General features: G+C 42.4%; 1 protein-coding gene across 2 annotated transcripts in view; it reads left to right on the top strand.

The window, feature by feature from the left end:
* The window catches only part of Mbl2 (mannose binding lectin 2), a 29,112-nt gene extending 14,563 nt beyond the window's left edge, over positions 1 to 14,549 (top strand). For both annotated transcript variants that reach the window (XM_087587138.1, XM_087587139.1), the window contains exons 6-7: positions 7,060 to 7,159; positions 14,200 to 14,549. In XM_087587138.1, coding sequence (XP_087443264.1) covers positions 7,060 to 7,118 — 59 coding nt within the window. In that variant the 3' untranslated portion in view covers positions 7,119 to 7,159; positions 14,200 to 14,549. The remainder of the gene's footprint in view (positions 1 to 7,059; positions 7,160 to 14,199) is intronic.
* Positions 14,550 to 15,245: the final 696 nt, after the last annotated feature.

The following is a 15,245-nucleotide window of genomic DNA, read 5'->3' on the forward strand; positions in this document are numbered from 1 at the left end:
GTGAAAGGGTCATTTAACTTCCAGAGGGGTCTTGGCCCACAGGTTGAGAACTGCTAACAAACACAACAATGTCTGACAAATGGTTGCCACCGAAAACAATGCCTGCTAAATGGTTGTCACTGACCCAAGTAGCTACTCGAAGATCTTTCAAGCCCTTCAGCTGTGCTCAGTGCTGCCTCCTTCCGACCATTCTTACCATATCTCCCCTTAGCTTACTCACCCACCTAGCGGCGATCCGATTGGTCTCTGTGACCAATTAGACCACCACAGCCTCTTTGACCACATTGTGGATTTTTTTTCTACTCGCCCCCATCCCGTCCCCATGCCACGCCTTGTCTGATCTGAACTCTATGCCGAGCTAGCTTGCTTCAGAAGCATTCATGTTACTCCTCTGGGTCGCAGCTTCTCTGATTTGTGGCTTTGAACACGGGGCTGGAGACTCGGAGGTTTTCTTTTTTTTCCTCTTACGATCACACCTTTGATAGCGATATGATGTTGGAGGACAAACCACGTGCTTTTTTTTTTTTTTTTTTCCGGAGCTGAGGACTGAACCCAGGGCCTTGCCCTTGCTAGGCAAGCGCTCTACCACTGAGCTAAATCCCCAACCCCTAAACCATGTGTTCTTACACAAAATAAAGTTTCTAATACCACGCTGGCATGTTTCCAGGTATGTAGTATGGACGATGATGACGGCAGAAATGAGATTAATCAAAGACCTGTATATAGAACCCACGTGTATTGATGCAGAGCTCGTTTTGGGAAAACCTTTTTACAAGGGAGACCTACTGCATATAACAGTTTGTGGAAAGGTGTATGTGTGGAGTTTAGGCATATACACTCTAATTTTGGAGGACTCGAGACAGTGAGGTCTTGGTCTGAGTGGGCTATCATCAGAAAGGTGGGTGTCTTAACTAACCATTGTGGAGAACTGGAGAGAATTTGAGAGCACTGAGAGCTCACACTAGCTCTGGAGGGGTGTGTGGACCAGGTTGTGTTGCTTATCATAAGCCTTTCTGTCTGTGCTCAAACATGATTCCAGACACGTTCCTAAGTGGTCTTGAGTTTGTTTATGGAAACTCTGCTTTCGGATACTGGAGATATAGCTCAGTAGAAAACTTACTCACCATGAGAGAGGCCCTAAGTTCGACTCCCAGTGTCACCAGAATACTGATGATGGTGATAGAAGAGTGTTCAATTTTTTTTTTACTTTATTTTCTATCATTTTTAATACACTATATTTTCCAGGGAATTCAACTTTGTATATTGATTGATATAGTTCATGGGCATTCCATATAATGTTTTGAGATCCAACATGGTCAGCAGTGATAGCTCTTTTTAATTTTTAACTTATTTTGTTCTGTTAGGCTCAAAGGGTCTGACTGACATTGATAAATATGTATTGACCTGTTGCCCAAGGCTATAAATGGAAAATATGCAAAAACCCCAATAAAACAACAACCCAAATCAAACCCACCCACCAACCAACCAAGTCATCCCCCAACCCCCCCCCCCAAAAAACTGTAACAAAGATTCAGATACCTAGGGGTTGGGGATTTAGCTCAGCGGTAGAGCGCTTGCCTAGCGAGCGCAAGGCCCTGGGTTCGGTCCCCAGCTCCGAAAAAAAGAAAAAAAAATCAGATACCTTATCACACAGTTTTAAAAACTTACCGAATTCTTTCTTCAAATAAAAAAATTGGTTTTCTCATTTTTGGAGCATGTTTGCAATAAAGAACCACACGAACTATAAAGAATATAGAAGAGATGTAAGCACCTAGGACATTTATATATTCATTTTTAATCTGCACAACATTGGCCAGCTCTGCTCTCAGGCTTGACTCCACATTATTTGGAATGACTCTTACTGGAAACAATCAGGGAGGCACTCTGTTCAGTGTGCCCTGTTTGTGGTGACAATTTTCATTAAGACAGCAGAGGGCGATCTCCTCTTGGAGATTTATGCAAGCTGTCAGGAAACCCGGCTCATGATGCTCACTGAGTAGCGAGAAATGTATTTTAGTAAAAAAAAAAAAAAAAAAAAAAAAAAAAAAAAAATCCTGAACAAAACACCAATGGCTTATGCTCTAAGATCCAGAATCGACAAATGGGATCTCATAAAACTGCAAAGCTTCTGTAAGGCAAAGGACACCGTGGTTAGGACAAAACGGCAACCAACAGATTGGGAAAAGATCTTTACCAATCCTACAACAGATAGAGGCCTTATATCCAAAATATACAAAGAACTCAAGAAGTTAGACCGCAGGGAAACAAATAACCCTATTAAAAATGGGGTTCAGAGTTAAACAAAGAATTCACAGCTGAGGAATGCCGAATGGCTGAGAAACACCTAAAGAAATGTTCAACATCTTTAGTCATAAGGGAAATGCAAATCAAAACAACCCTGAGATTTCACCTCACACCAGTGAGAATGGCTAAGATCAAAAACTCAGGTGACAGCAGATGCTGGCGAGGATGCGGAGAAAGAGGAACACTCCTCCATTGTTGGTGGGATTGCAGACTGGTACAACCATTCTGGAAATCAGTATGGAGGTTCCTCAGAAAATTGGACATTGAACTGCCTGAGGATCCAGCTATACCTCTCTTGGGCAGATACCCACAAGATGCCCCAACATATAAAAAAGACACGTGCTCCACTATGTTCATCGCAGCCTTATTTATAATAGCCAGAAGCTGGAAAGAACCCAGATGCCCTTCAACAGAGGAATGGATACAGAAAATGTGGTACATCTACACAATGGAATATTACTCAGCTATCAAAAACAACGACTTTATGAAATTCGTAGGCAAATGTTTGGAACTGGAAAATATCATCCTGAGTGAGGTAACCCAATCACAGAAAAACACACATGGTATGCACTCATTGATAAGTGGCTATTAGCCCAAATGCTTTGAATTGCCCTAGATGCACAGAACACATGAAACTCAAGATGGATGATCAAAATGTGAATGCTTCACTCCTTCTTTAAAAGGGGAACAAGAATACCCTTGGCAGGGAATAGAGAGGGAAAGATTTAAACAGACACAGAAGGAACACCCATTCAGAGCCTGCCCCACATGTGGCCCATACATATACAGCCATCCAATTAGACAAGATGGATGAAGCAAAGAAGTGCAGGCAGACAGGAGCCGGATGTAGATCGCTCCTGAGAGACACAGCCAGAATACAGCAAATACAGAGGCGAATACCAGCAGCAAACCACTGAACTGAGAATAGGACCCCCGTTGAAGGAATCAGAGAAAGAACTGGAAGAGCTTGAAGGGGCTCGAGACCCCATATGTACAACAATGCCAAGCAACCAGAGCTTCCAGGGACTAAGCCACTACCTAAAGACTATACATGGACTGACCCTGGACTCTGACCTCATAGGTAGCAATGAATATCCTAGTAAGAGCACCAGTGGAAAGGGGAAGCCCTGAGTCCTGCTAAGACTGAACCCCCAGTGAACTAGACTGTTGGGGGGAGGGTGGCAATGGGGGGGGGGTGGGGAGGGGAACACCCATAAGGAAGGGGAGGGGAGAGGGGGATGTTTGCCCGGAAACCGGGAAAGGGAATAACACTCGAAATGTATATAAGAAATACTCAAGTTAATAAAATTGTGATACGCTTCAATTCGCTGCTTTTCAAGGGAAACAAGTTTTGACAATTAAGTAACTAATGAGGTATTCATATTAACTCAGTAGCTATTGGAAACATGAAAGCCATAGATATTCCAAAACAATAAGTTACTCATTTATGCCCAGACAGAATTGTTGAAAGAATTTAGGAGACACTAAAAGAATGTGATTGCTGAAAATAAATTCAGTAATATTTCAGGTCAGGTTTTATTATGGAAAAAATAACATAATGTTAAAAAACCCCAAACCAACCCCCTAAAAATAAAAAACAACCCCCCAAATCAAACCCCTCAAAACAAAAACCCAAAACCCCAAATCCATGATGAATTCATTAACTTCTACCGATACCCTATTCCCTCTCCCTGCTGACCAAATTGAATGATTTTTAAACCCAGTTCATATCCTATTAATCCTACCTTAAATTACGTATTTCAGAACAATAACTTCTTTCTATTTTCCTATTTTTCTCCTTCCTCTCCCCAGCCCACCCTTTCCTCCTCTTTTGGCCCCTTAAGACAATCTGTCCTTCTCTAACTCAGGCTAGCCTGGAAATTACTATGTAGCCCAGGCTGGTCCTAAGTGTATGATCGTCCTCCTTAAGCCTTCCAAATGCTGAAATTCCTAATGTGACCCACCATATCTGACAGAACACTTCCCTTACATGTGACAACCAAGGGATTGAGGATGGACCTCAGGTGGCACAGTGCTTGTCTAGTGTGCACGAAGCCCTCAGTTCAATCCCAAAACCACACAAAGGCAGCATGACGAGGCACACTCCTATGATTCTAGCACTTGGGAGGTGGAGGCAAGAGGGCCAGATGTTCAAAGTCATCCTTGGCTACATAGCAGGTCTGAGTCAGTTTGGGCTAGATTAGCCCTTGCCTTAAAATAAAAGCAAAAAGGAAAACAAACAGACAAAGAATGGCAAAATAGTATCACCACTTTTAAAAATTAAAGTAATTCTGATTATCCAATACTGTTATTATTTCTTCACAGTTTTGCCTTTGTCATTATTTTCATTGTTCAATATATCTAGGAAAAGATACACTGTGTATGTTGTACTTGATGCCCATGTCTCTGGAGTTGCCGGTAATGTATAGGACTACTTCCTCTCTTGTAAGTAAATAAGTTTTATTTTATTTTAATGTACTATGCACTCAAAGTAGGATCCACAACAACTTCTAAGATCCTATAACTACAAATTTAAAAGCACATCTGATGTTATTAAAGCCCAACTACCTTAGGACTGAAGGAGCTGAAGGGGATGGCAATCCCGTAGGAAGACCAACAGTATCAACCAACGTGGACCCCTGGCAGCTTCCAGAGTTTCAGCCACCAAAGAGCATACATGGGCTGGACTGTGGCCCCTGGCACGTATGTAGCAGAGGACTCCTCTGTCTGACCTCTGTGGGAGAAGATGCACCTAATCCTGTAGTGACTTGATGCCCTAGGGAAGGGGGATGGGGGAGAAGGGGTAGGGTGAGGTGGGGGGAGGGGTGTGAGGTGGTGGGGGTAGGGGTAGGGGGAGCACCCTATCAGAGGCAAAGGGGAGGGGGGATTGGGTGAAGAACTCTTGGAGTGGGGGACTGGGAATGCTGGCAACATTTGGAATTAAGTAAATAAAACAATTTTTAAAAAGCCCCAACTACTTTTAACAAGGGCTGTAGGCACATTATAACATGTTAAACTTTCAAAGTTTGAAGAGCAGCATTATCTTTTGGAATGTTCTTCCTTCTTTCCTTCCTTCCTTCCTTCCTTCCTTCCTTCCTTCCTTCCTTCTTTCTTTTTTCCTTCCTTCCTTTCTTTCTTTTTTCTTGTCTGTCTGTCTCCTTCTTTCTTTCCTTCCTTCCTTCCTTCCTTCCTTCCTTCCTTCCTTCCTTCCTTCCTTTCTTTCTTTCTAAAAAGACATATACACATATATGAGTGTTTGACATACATGTAATTCACCATGTATGTACTCGCCATGTATGTCGAATCTTCTGAAGCTGGAGTTATAGGTGGTTGTGCTGGGAATTGAACTCAATTCTCTGTAAGAGCTGCAAGTGCTCTTAATTGCAGAACCATCTCTGCAGGCCCTTGTGAATTTTTTTGGGTGGGGGTGGAGGTCTGGATTTTGTAGATTCTAACTCTATGAATTCATTTGTCGTGTATCTCTCTTCCCTGCATTTCTTGCTAACTATCCTTCGATTAGAAAATTTAATTTAAGTATTACTCCCTGGCAGGGCTACTTTGTAGGGGCTTCATTTATTTGTAATGGAAACTAGTTTTATCTCTTATGATATCATCAACTCTTGAAAGCCATTAGCTTTGTGTATTAATTTAAGGGTTCACAAAGAATGGTAACACTAGCATTCTGTCTTCTAGTAACACAGATGGGAGATGTTTCCTTGTCTTTGTATTAAGTTGAAACAAAATTCATTTAGAAATTGAAAGCTAAATAAATATATGAGATTTTAAAATTTGAATACAATTCCTGTTGTGTTTTACAAAAAAAAGAAAGAACGAACCAGGATATGCTTGGTAGAGGCACGGTATGATGGTGGAGGAGGAGGAAAGGAGTGTTTTGCTGGCCCCCGCTGAGGCATCCCTTCCCCTGAAGTACTAGTCGTACAATGGATTAGTATGGAAAAGAGTTTATTTAGGGCTTGGGGAGGGGGAGTTGAGGAGGAAATAGAGACAGAGAAAGGCAGAGGGGGAAGATATATATATATATTTTGACTATCATTTATTTTAACATGATGATAAATCAATATTAATTACAAATATCACTAATGAGTCCAATGCTGGCATGTAGGGTGGCAACCAAGAAGACAAGAAGTAATTATTTCTGAATCCAGACTCTGGAGTTTGGTCTCAATGCTGGCTTTGTCACTTGCTAGTCTTGTAACTAACTGTATTGAGGTCTAAGAGAGGAAAAATTAACATTAGTCCTTGTTAGTCATATCGACTCAATGATGTTTTGCCTTTGTTTACATGTTACAGGATTATCATCTTGTGGGGCTGTAGAGACGGCTCAGTGGTTAGGAGCTCTGGATGCTTTTTCCAGAGGTCCTGGGTTCAGTCCCCAGCACCGACGTGGTAACTCGAGGCACAGGGGATCCTTTGACTTCTTCCGGTCTCTAGGTCACTGTGTGCACATGGTACACAAATATACATCCAGGCAAACACTCATACACCTAAAATAATAAAACAAAAATTTAAAAATCATCTTAGATTTGATAAATCTACATTAACATTTTGGTAAATTTATATTAACAATTTCTGCTGACTTACGTAAATTAAGAGATTATTGTAGCGTCTTTACTGTTATAGCAAAACAGATAGCATCCTAACAATGTAAATGACCACTATTATTGAAATAAAAAATGTTTTTTCCATGTTTCACGACTAAAGAAAAAACCAAAACAAAATGCTTGTCTTATTCAGGCATGGTGGCACATTCCTTTAATCTCAGCACTCAGGAGGCAGAGTCAAGATCTCTGTGAGTTCAAGGCTAGCCTGATCTACATAATGAGTTCAAGACCAGGTAAGAACATATATAGAAGAACCAAAAAAGATAAATGTATTTATCATCTCTTTGCAATTCGACATACTGTAAGAGCCACTAATTTAAAGGAAAATTTTTTGGTGGCTTTTACCATTATTATATATGACGTTGACTGGCATGGAACTCACCATGTAGTGCCTCAAATGTCATGAGAGGAGGTATGATAAAAGTGGGTGTCACCGATGAAAGTGTGTCAGTGGACCTGTTTACTTAAACTTACTAAGCCTGAAGATTTTCACCGAAGAATGAAGACATAAATAAACACAGTAGCAATCCCTGCCAGTTTGGGATGTGCAGAGAGCTCCTCAGAGGACCAATAGGAACCCATTGCAGGTGTTCCTCAACGACCTTGGAGCCCCAGGATATGTTTGTATCTGTCAGTCTGGGTTCACAGACAGGAGCCTAGCATATCTCTCCTCCGAGAAGCTCAACCAGCAGCTGACTGAAGCAGATACAGAGAGCCACAGCCAAACATTAGACCAACCTTGAGAAGCCTTGCAGATGAGTTAGGGGAAGGATTGAGGAATTTGGAAGGGATAGGGTCTCCATAAGAAAGCCAACAGTTGGGGTTGGGGATTTGGCTCAGAGGTAGAGCGCTTGCCTAGCAACCGCAAGGCCCTGGGTTCGGTCCCCAGCTCTGAAAAAAAAAAAAAAAAAAAAAAAAAAAAAAAAAAAAAAGAAAACCAACAGTTATCAACTAACCTGGAACCTTGGGTGCTCTCAGAGACCGAATCACCAACCAAAGAGCATACGAGGGCTGGACCTATGCCCCTTACATGTGTGTCACAGATATGCAGAACACATGTCTTCATGTGGGCCCCCAACAACTGGAGTCTGGGCTTCCTGTGGTTTTGCTGCCTGTCTTGTGGATCCTGGTCTCCTAAGTGGGCTGCTTTGTTTCCCATCTGTCCAATGGGAGTGGATGTGCCTAGTCCTGCAGTGACTGGAGGTGCCAGGGTGGGTTGGTACCCAGGTGGGGACTTCTCCCTTTTCAGAGGTGAAGGGGAGGGGTGGTGGGGGAGGGGCCATGTGAGGGAGGGCCTGGGAGGAGAAGGGAGCTGTAGTTGGGATATAAAGTGAATAAATGACTAAATGGAAAAAAGACAAAAAAATAATTATTTTAAGGAATAGTATGAGTCATAACAAATGTTTGGTAAAGTAGTGTAATTGAAGCTTCCTGAGAAGTGTCTGTGGATATTCAGAGGTAGGAAACGCTGCTTTCTTAACTGTTTACAGGCAGCAACAGAGTCTAAAGCAAACAGCGAAAACCAGCATTATACTCTAGAAAAGCAAAGCGTTCACATTTCAGTTGTGTCTGTTGAGTTCCTTGTCAATTTACAGATGTTCGCTGTAACGGTTTCCTCTCATATAACCCGAGGTAATCGGAGGTCTCTCACACCGGGCTTGACACATGAGGATTTTCCACACAAGGTGACAAGCGTGATTATTAGATTATAAATGTAAAGGAAGTGTGACCCAGGGCCTCAAAATTCCAAATGTGATGCTTTTTTTTTTGTCTTTTACCTCCAGGTGTATGAAATGTTGAGTCACATTGAAGTTTCCATAGCTCATGGGCTCTCAATTTCCATGTTTGCTTAAAGTCAGCAGCATTGAGGAGTCTTACTGTAAGCCTTTAAAGAAAGAGATAGAACAAAATCCTCAATCTTTAGCTATTATTTCAATAAGAAGCTCCTTAAAAATAAAAACCAAGCAAACTCCGCCACCCCAAGCAGACCCTTAGTTTTTGCATTTTCAGTTAAAAGTCGGAGGTCATTAATCATTATCAAGTCCATGTTCAAATATGAAGATTGTCTTACTGCCACAGTTCTGGGCCAGAGGGCCCTTGGGTTATTGTAAAGCTAGAAGGTTATGATGTATAGTTTCAGCTAATGAAGGGAGCCTGCCAGTCAGGATGTGGAGTCTCTCCCTGTGGTGAGACTGTTAAATGGCCAGGAGTGAGACATGTCTATAATTAGAGAAGCATTAGGTGTTAGTGATCTTGGCGGTCAGAGAGCCTGTGCCCAGCCGACTAGTCAAGCTGGCTTACTTCCTCTATCAGTCAAATCAGAAGCAACTCAACGAGGGGCAGACTAGTAAAGTCCACGGAGCCGAAACTATCTATTAAAAAAGAACTAAAGGTTCTGAGAGATAGCTTTGGAAATGACACAGAGCAAGACAGAAAAACAATGAAGCCAAGCAACAGCCTGAAAGGGAGGACAGGGAAGAAAAGGGATTCTCAGAACCATGAGGAGCAAGGGAGGAGAGTATGGTTTGTTTTTACCTTAATGTTTCTTTTTCTGGGAAATAGAAGCGTCAAGAAAGTACTTTTCCTGAAAAATACTTTGTTTAAAGCATAAAAAGTTGTCAGGTAACCCCGTATCCCTCTGAAAATGTAGGCTCTGGGAAAGATAGAGGAATAATAATCATTCCTCCTCCTCTTCCTCTTCCTCCTCCTCCTCCTCCTCCTCTTCCTCCTCCTCTTCCTCCTCCTCCTCCTCCTCCTCTTCCTCCTCCTCCTCTTCCACCTCCTCCTCTTCCTCCTCCTCCTCCTCCTCCTCCTCTTCCTCCTCCTCCTCTTCCTCCTTCTCCTCCTCCTCCTTCTCCTCCTCCTCCTTCTCCTCCTCCTCCTTCTCCTCCTCCTCCTTCTCCTCCTCCTCTTCCTCCTCCTCCTCTTCCTCCTCCTCCTCTTCCTCCTCCTCCTCTTCCTCCTCCTCCTCTTCCTCCTCCTCCTTCTTCTCCTTCTCTTCCTCCTCCTCCTCCTTCTCCTTTCCTCCTCCTCCTCTTCCTCCTCCTCCTCTTCCTCCTCCTCCTCTTCCTCCTCCTCCTCTTCCTCCTCCTCCTTCTCCTCCTCCTCCTGCTCCACCTTCTTGTTCTCCCACAGAGGAAAGCCTCAATGTAGAGGATTATAGGGATAATTGATATTATGAAGTATCATTAATAAAATATATTATGTACATTAAAATATTTCTATTTTGTCTCATTTGGTACTCGCTCCTTAATGAAGTAGTGACTTACTGTATTTTACACGAGTACCCAGTTAAGTGCCAGAAAGGAATGTCTGCCCTTCTCTCAGTTGTCTCCCGGCCCTGTGCTTGTCATAAATACATATAATATATATTTCTAAGATCTCATCTACGCTGTATTAATGCAGGCAGGTTCTATGAGTTGTAACAGATACTTAGAAGCTGCCTTTACGTAAGTATTTAAGGGACTAGAGAGATGGTTCAGCAGTTAAGAACATAGGCTGACTTTTCAGAGTGTGTGTGTGTGTGTGTGTGTGTATTCACACATGTGCATGTACACACACACACACACACACACACACACACACACACACACACTAACCTGAGTGCTCACTTCAGCCTATAGAGAATTTAAAGCAGATTGAAAGCCCGGCACTTCTGTCTTAATTTTTTTCTACCTGTATTTGCCCGAAGGCATAGAGCTAAATCATTATCTTAACTTTCTTCCTCAATCACATTGAATCTCAGAACAAACCCTCTCTCAGATGAGGACAATTAGCTCCAAAGACAAGGTTGCAGCCTGTGCAATGAACAGATGGGTTATTTAATAGTTCCAGCACAGCTAGAACCCAGACAATGATGAGTCAGTGATAGGCAGGACCACACTTTTGCTGGGATGACCTGCCTTCCTCTTGCCTTCTATTTGAAAGGAATCCTCATGTCAATGTGTTGAAGATGGCTTTGGGTCACTAGACCCCTTTATTTCTTCTTCTTCCCAATGTGGCCACATCAATGGCTCCTCTTTTTGCTTTCACCATGACTCAAGTTTTTAATTGTCATGTAGGGAACAGCGATTGAGTCTGGATTATTAAGGTTACTGGAGCCCACACTTTAACCTTCAAAGCTTTGCTTCCAGTCAGCTATGCAGTGCTCTTGTAGATTTTAAATAACTGTGTCAGCATTCATTTGCTTGCCTTTGGGGGAATTAAAAAATATGTTTTAAAAATGCCCTGTGGAGATTGAGTTCACGTAGAACTAAGGTGTCGGGGCAATGGAGGAACAGCTGGAGACACACGCTCCCTCCTTGTACCTGTAGTAGTTTGAGGGCTTTGTTCTGAGATCTCTCCTGAGGGGAAACCAAGAGTTGTGACTTCACCATAGGAAAAAACCAGTCTGGATGATGTGTCCACGGGAGACAGAGGTGAAGTTCATTAGGATGCGATTTCAGCTACGCATAGAGAAGAGCTCAGGAAGAGAACAAGACACTTCTTGGTGTGGGTATGGGATTATTAAGAGAGAATTGGGCGGCGTGCTCAGAAAGCAGTAGCATATGTGGTTCTGGTGACTCTCAAGTGACTTCTCACAGGGTTGTTGAGAAACATTATCTTTTCAGTAAGTGAGATAATAAAGTGCTCTGTGTTCTTTGGATGACATTACAGCTGATAAAGTAACCCTAGGTCATAGGGGTTGCACGGGAAGTTAAGACTGTGTGTGTACATTTGTGTGCATGTGTGTATGTAGGTGCCTCTTTTATTTTTCAAATTACATTTATCGTCTGACAAGTTCCTATATGTCTGAAATACATTCTGAATGCAACTACACCCTGCTCCTCGAGTCCTTCCTCTCCCTCTTCTCCCTCCACCATTCTCCGTCTCTTTGGTTGTGTTTTGTTATTTCGTTGCAGCAGGCTGACTCACCAAGCCTAGAGTTGACTGGCTGGTTAGACCGGATGGCCAGTGAGCCTGCAGGATGTTCAGGTCTCCCCAGCTGCTCCACGAGAATTGTGGATGTGTGCCAAGTGTATCTGGACACCATGACTATGTTTGTGTGACAGGCACCTTTCTCACTCAGCCCTCTCCACAGTCTATTTAGACTTTTTTTTTCTTTATTAACTTGAGTATTTCTTATTTACGTTTCGATTGTTATTCCCTTTCCCGGTTTCCAGGCCAACATCTCCCTAACCCCTCCCCCTCCCCTTCTTTATGGTTGTTCCCCTCCCCATCCTCGCCCCATTACCGCCCTCCCCGCAACAATCCCGTTCACTACGCGTTCAGTCTTGGCAGGACCAAGGGCTTCCACTTCCACTGGTGCTCTTACTAGGATATTCATTGCTACCTATGAGGTCAGAGTCCAGGGTCAGTCCATGTATAGTCTTTAGGTAGTGGCTTAGTCCCTGGAAGCTCTGGTTGCTTGGCATTGTTGTTCATAAGGGGTCTCGAGCCCCTTCAAGCTTTTCCAGTCCTTTCTCTGATTCCTTCAATGGGGGTTCCGTTCTCAGTTCAGTGGTTTGCTGTTGGCATTTGCCTCTGTATTTGCTGTATTCTGGCTGTGTCTCTCAGGAGAGATCTACATCCGGTTCTTGTCGGCCTGCACTTCTTTGCTTCATCCATCTTGTCTAATTGGCTGGCTGTATATGTATGGGCCACATGTGGGGCAGGCTCTGAATGGGTGTTCCTTCTGCCTTTGTTTTAATCTTTGCCTCCCTATTCTCTGCCAAGGGTATTCTTGTTCCCCTTTTAAAGAAGGAGTGAAGCATTCGCATTTTGATCATCCATCTTGAGTTTCATGTGTTCTGTGCATCTAGGGCAATTCAAAGCATTTGGGCTAATAGCCACTTATCAATGAGTGCATACCATGTGTGTTTTTCTGTGATTGGGTTACCTCACTCAGGATGATATTTTCCAGTTCCCTCCATTTGCCTATGAATTTCATAAAGTCATTGTTTTTGATAGCTGAATAATCTATCTCTGTTTGTTGTGAGAAAGGGTCTTGGTCTGTATCCCTGGATGGCCTGGAGCTCACTATTTAGACAAGACTGTGCTCCAGTTCACAGAGATCACTTGCCACTGTCTCCTGAGTGCTGAAACTAAAGGCACATGCGAAGGGATGAATAACTTTGACGATTTTTAAAAAAGAAAGGTTGGCTGACCTTTGCTAGTGTAAGAGAGGAAAGGGAGAGGGAAGAAAAAAGTGAGATGGCACAAGGCCACACCCACAACCCTCATTCAGATGTTCTGGGACTCCAAACTAAAGTATTTTGAACAACTTCAGTTTGCATTCATATGCCACATATTTGAAAATCAGAGAGTGGTTGGAAGTGCTAAGTAAACCCGAGAAGGTTTGTGTGGGTGCAAATACAGACATCATATACATATATATGCTATAACATATGTATGCGCGCACACACACATATACATGTGTATGATGTGAGCTTCTGACTTTTCTGACTCTTCATCAGACAAATTAAACTATAGTATAGGTTTATGTGCCAGGTATGGCTGCGCACACCTTTAATACCATCACTTGGGAGGCAGAGGTAGGCAGTTTGAGGCCAGCCTGGTCTACAAAGCAAGTCCGTGATAACCAGGCTTGCTACACTGAGAAATTCTGTCACGAAAATCAACAACAACAGCAACAATAACAATATTCAAAAAACAAAAACAAAATCTGAAGAACATAGCCCCCCACCCACCGCCAAGCCAAACAAAAACCCCCCAAAACAGTATATATAGAACTGCTATTGCTCCTGAGAGAATGTATTTGCTTGTCTGTCTGGAAGTTGAACCAGACATTACGAGAAAGTTACAAATATGGACTCATTTTGGGGGAAAAAAAGGATAAACAAATGGACAGTTGTGTGTTTCCTCAACATAAGCACTTTAGTAAGGACCATGAAGAGAGCAACTCAGCAACCTCACGAAATGTATAAAAGGCAAACGTTTTGTGGTTAAAAATGCTCTCAGCCATAGTATTTATATCACCCCAGAGTCCCGAGGTTACAGATTGCTGCTGTTTTTAGATATCCTCAATTTCAGTACCACCAATTTTATCAGACGGCCTGGTTTACTTGTAGGTGGGAACATTATGTTCAAATTGTTTTACTCGGAAAACAACCGCGAGTTTGTCTAAAGTTCACCTTCACAAACGCATGTTAGAGGAAGGGTAGATGGAGAGTTGCAGTAATCAATATATTGTATGTCAGGATTATAGGACCGAGGGAAATGTCACATATGCATTTGACGGACCAAAGTGAAAGGAGATGTGCTCTCTCCACAGCACCTCAAGAAATTCCCTAGTAAATCAGACAGACTTGAAAATGGTCCATCCAGACAACTAGCCACGACACTCAGGCAACTGTGACAGCTCGACTTGGCTCGTTGAAACCCGAATCCTTCGCAGGGTGAGAGAATTGGGGCCTTCAAAACAATTTATCCTCTGAGATGCAATTGTCAAGCCACCAGCCTCTAATTGGCAATGTGTTAATTTTCAAGAACTTGACTGTGTTTTAAATCTTTATATTTGTGTGGGTTTCTGCCAGAGAAAATTAGCCAAAACTATGACGTTGGGTAGAAATGTTATAAATAGTTAAAAACTTGGTAGATGTTTAATAAAAAGATGATGTGTAAGGTGTGTTTATTTGATTTGTTTTTTGCTTTTTTCCCCCCAAGGCAATGTTTCTCTGTGTAGCCTGGCTATCCTTAACTTGCTCTATAGATCAGTCTAGCCTCAAAATCAGAGATCCACTTGCCTCTGTATTCTAAATGCTGAGAATAAGGCTTGTGCCATCACACCTGGCTATTTTTTCTTCTTCCTTCCTTCCTTCCTTCCTTCCTTCCTTCCTTCCTTCCTTCCTTCCTTCTTTCCTTCCTTCCTTCCAAGGTATTGGCAATGGTCTGCATTTTTGGGGGTGGATGGGTTTCAAGAAAGGTAATATACTGGTGTCTTAGAGAGGCAATGTCTCTCCTTATCGGGTAATTTCACTTATACTCTATATTATGTGTGTATTTTAAGAAGCATCTACAGTAGTAGGTTTCTTCATGAGTTTCTCAAAGGTCTTTAGTGTTAGTAATCTCTCTATATTCTCCCTCTTCTGATGTTTCAACATACATAAAACAATAAATGTAATTGACCACATAAATGTACTCAAGGACAGAGATCACATGACCATCTTATCTGATATAGAGGTCTTTAGTGTTATTTCTCTCTTCTGATGTTTAACACACATAAATCAATAAATATAATCCATTGTGTGAATATACTCAAGGATAGAAACTGCATATCACCTCGTATAGCAAAGGTCATTGATAAATATAACACTATCT

Source organism: Rattus norvegicus, chromosome 1, assembly GCF_021556685.1.
Source record: "Rattus norvegicus strain SHRSP/BbbUtx chromosome 1, alternate assembly SHRSP_T2T, whole genome shotgun sequence".
NCBI lineage: Eukaryota > Metazoa > Chordata > Mammalia > Rodentia > Muridae > Rattus > Rattus norvegicus.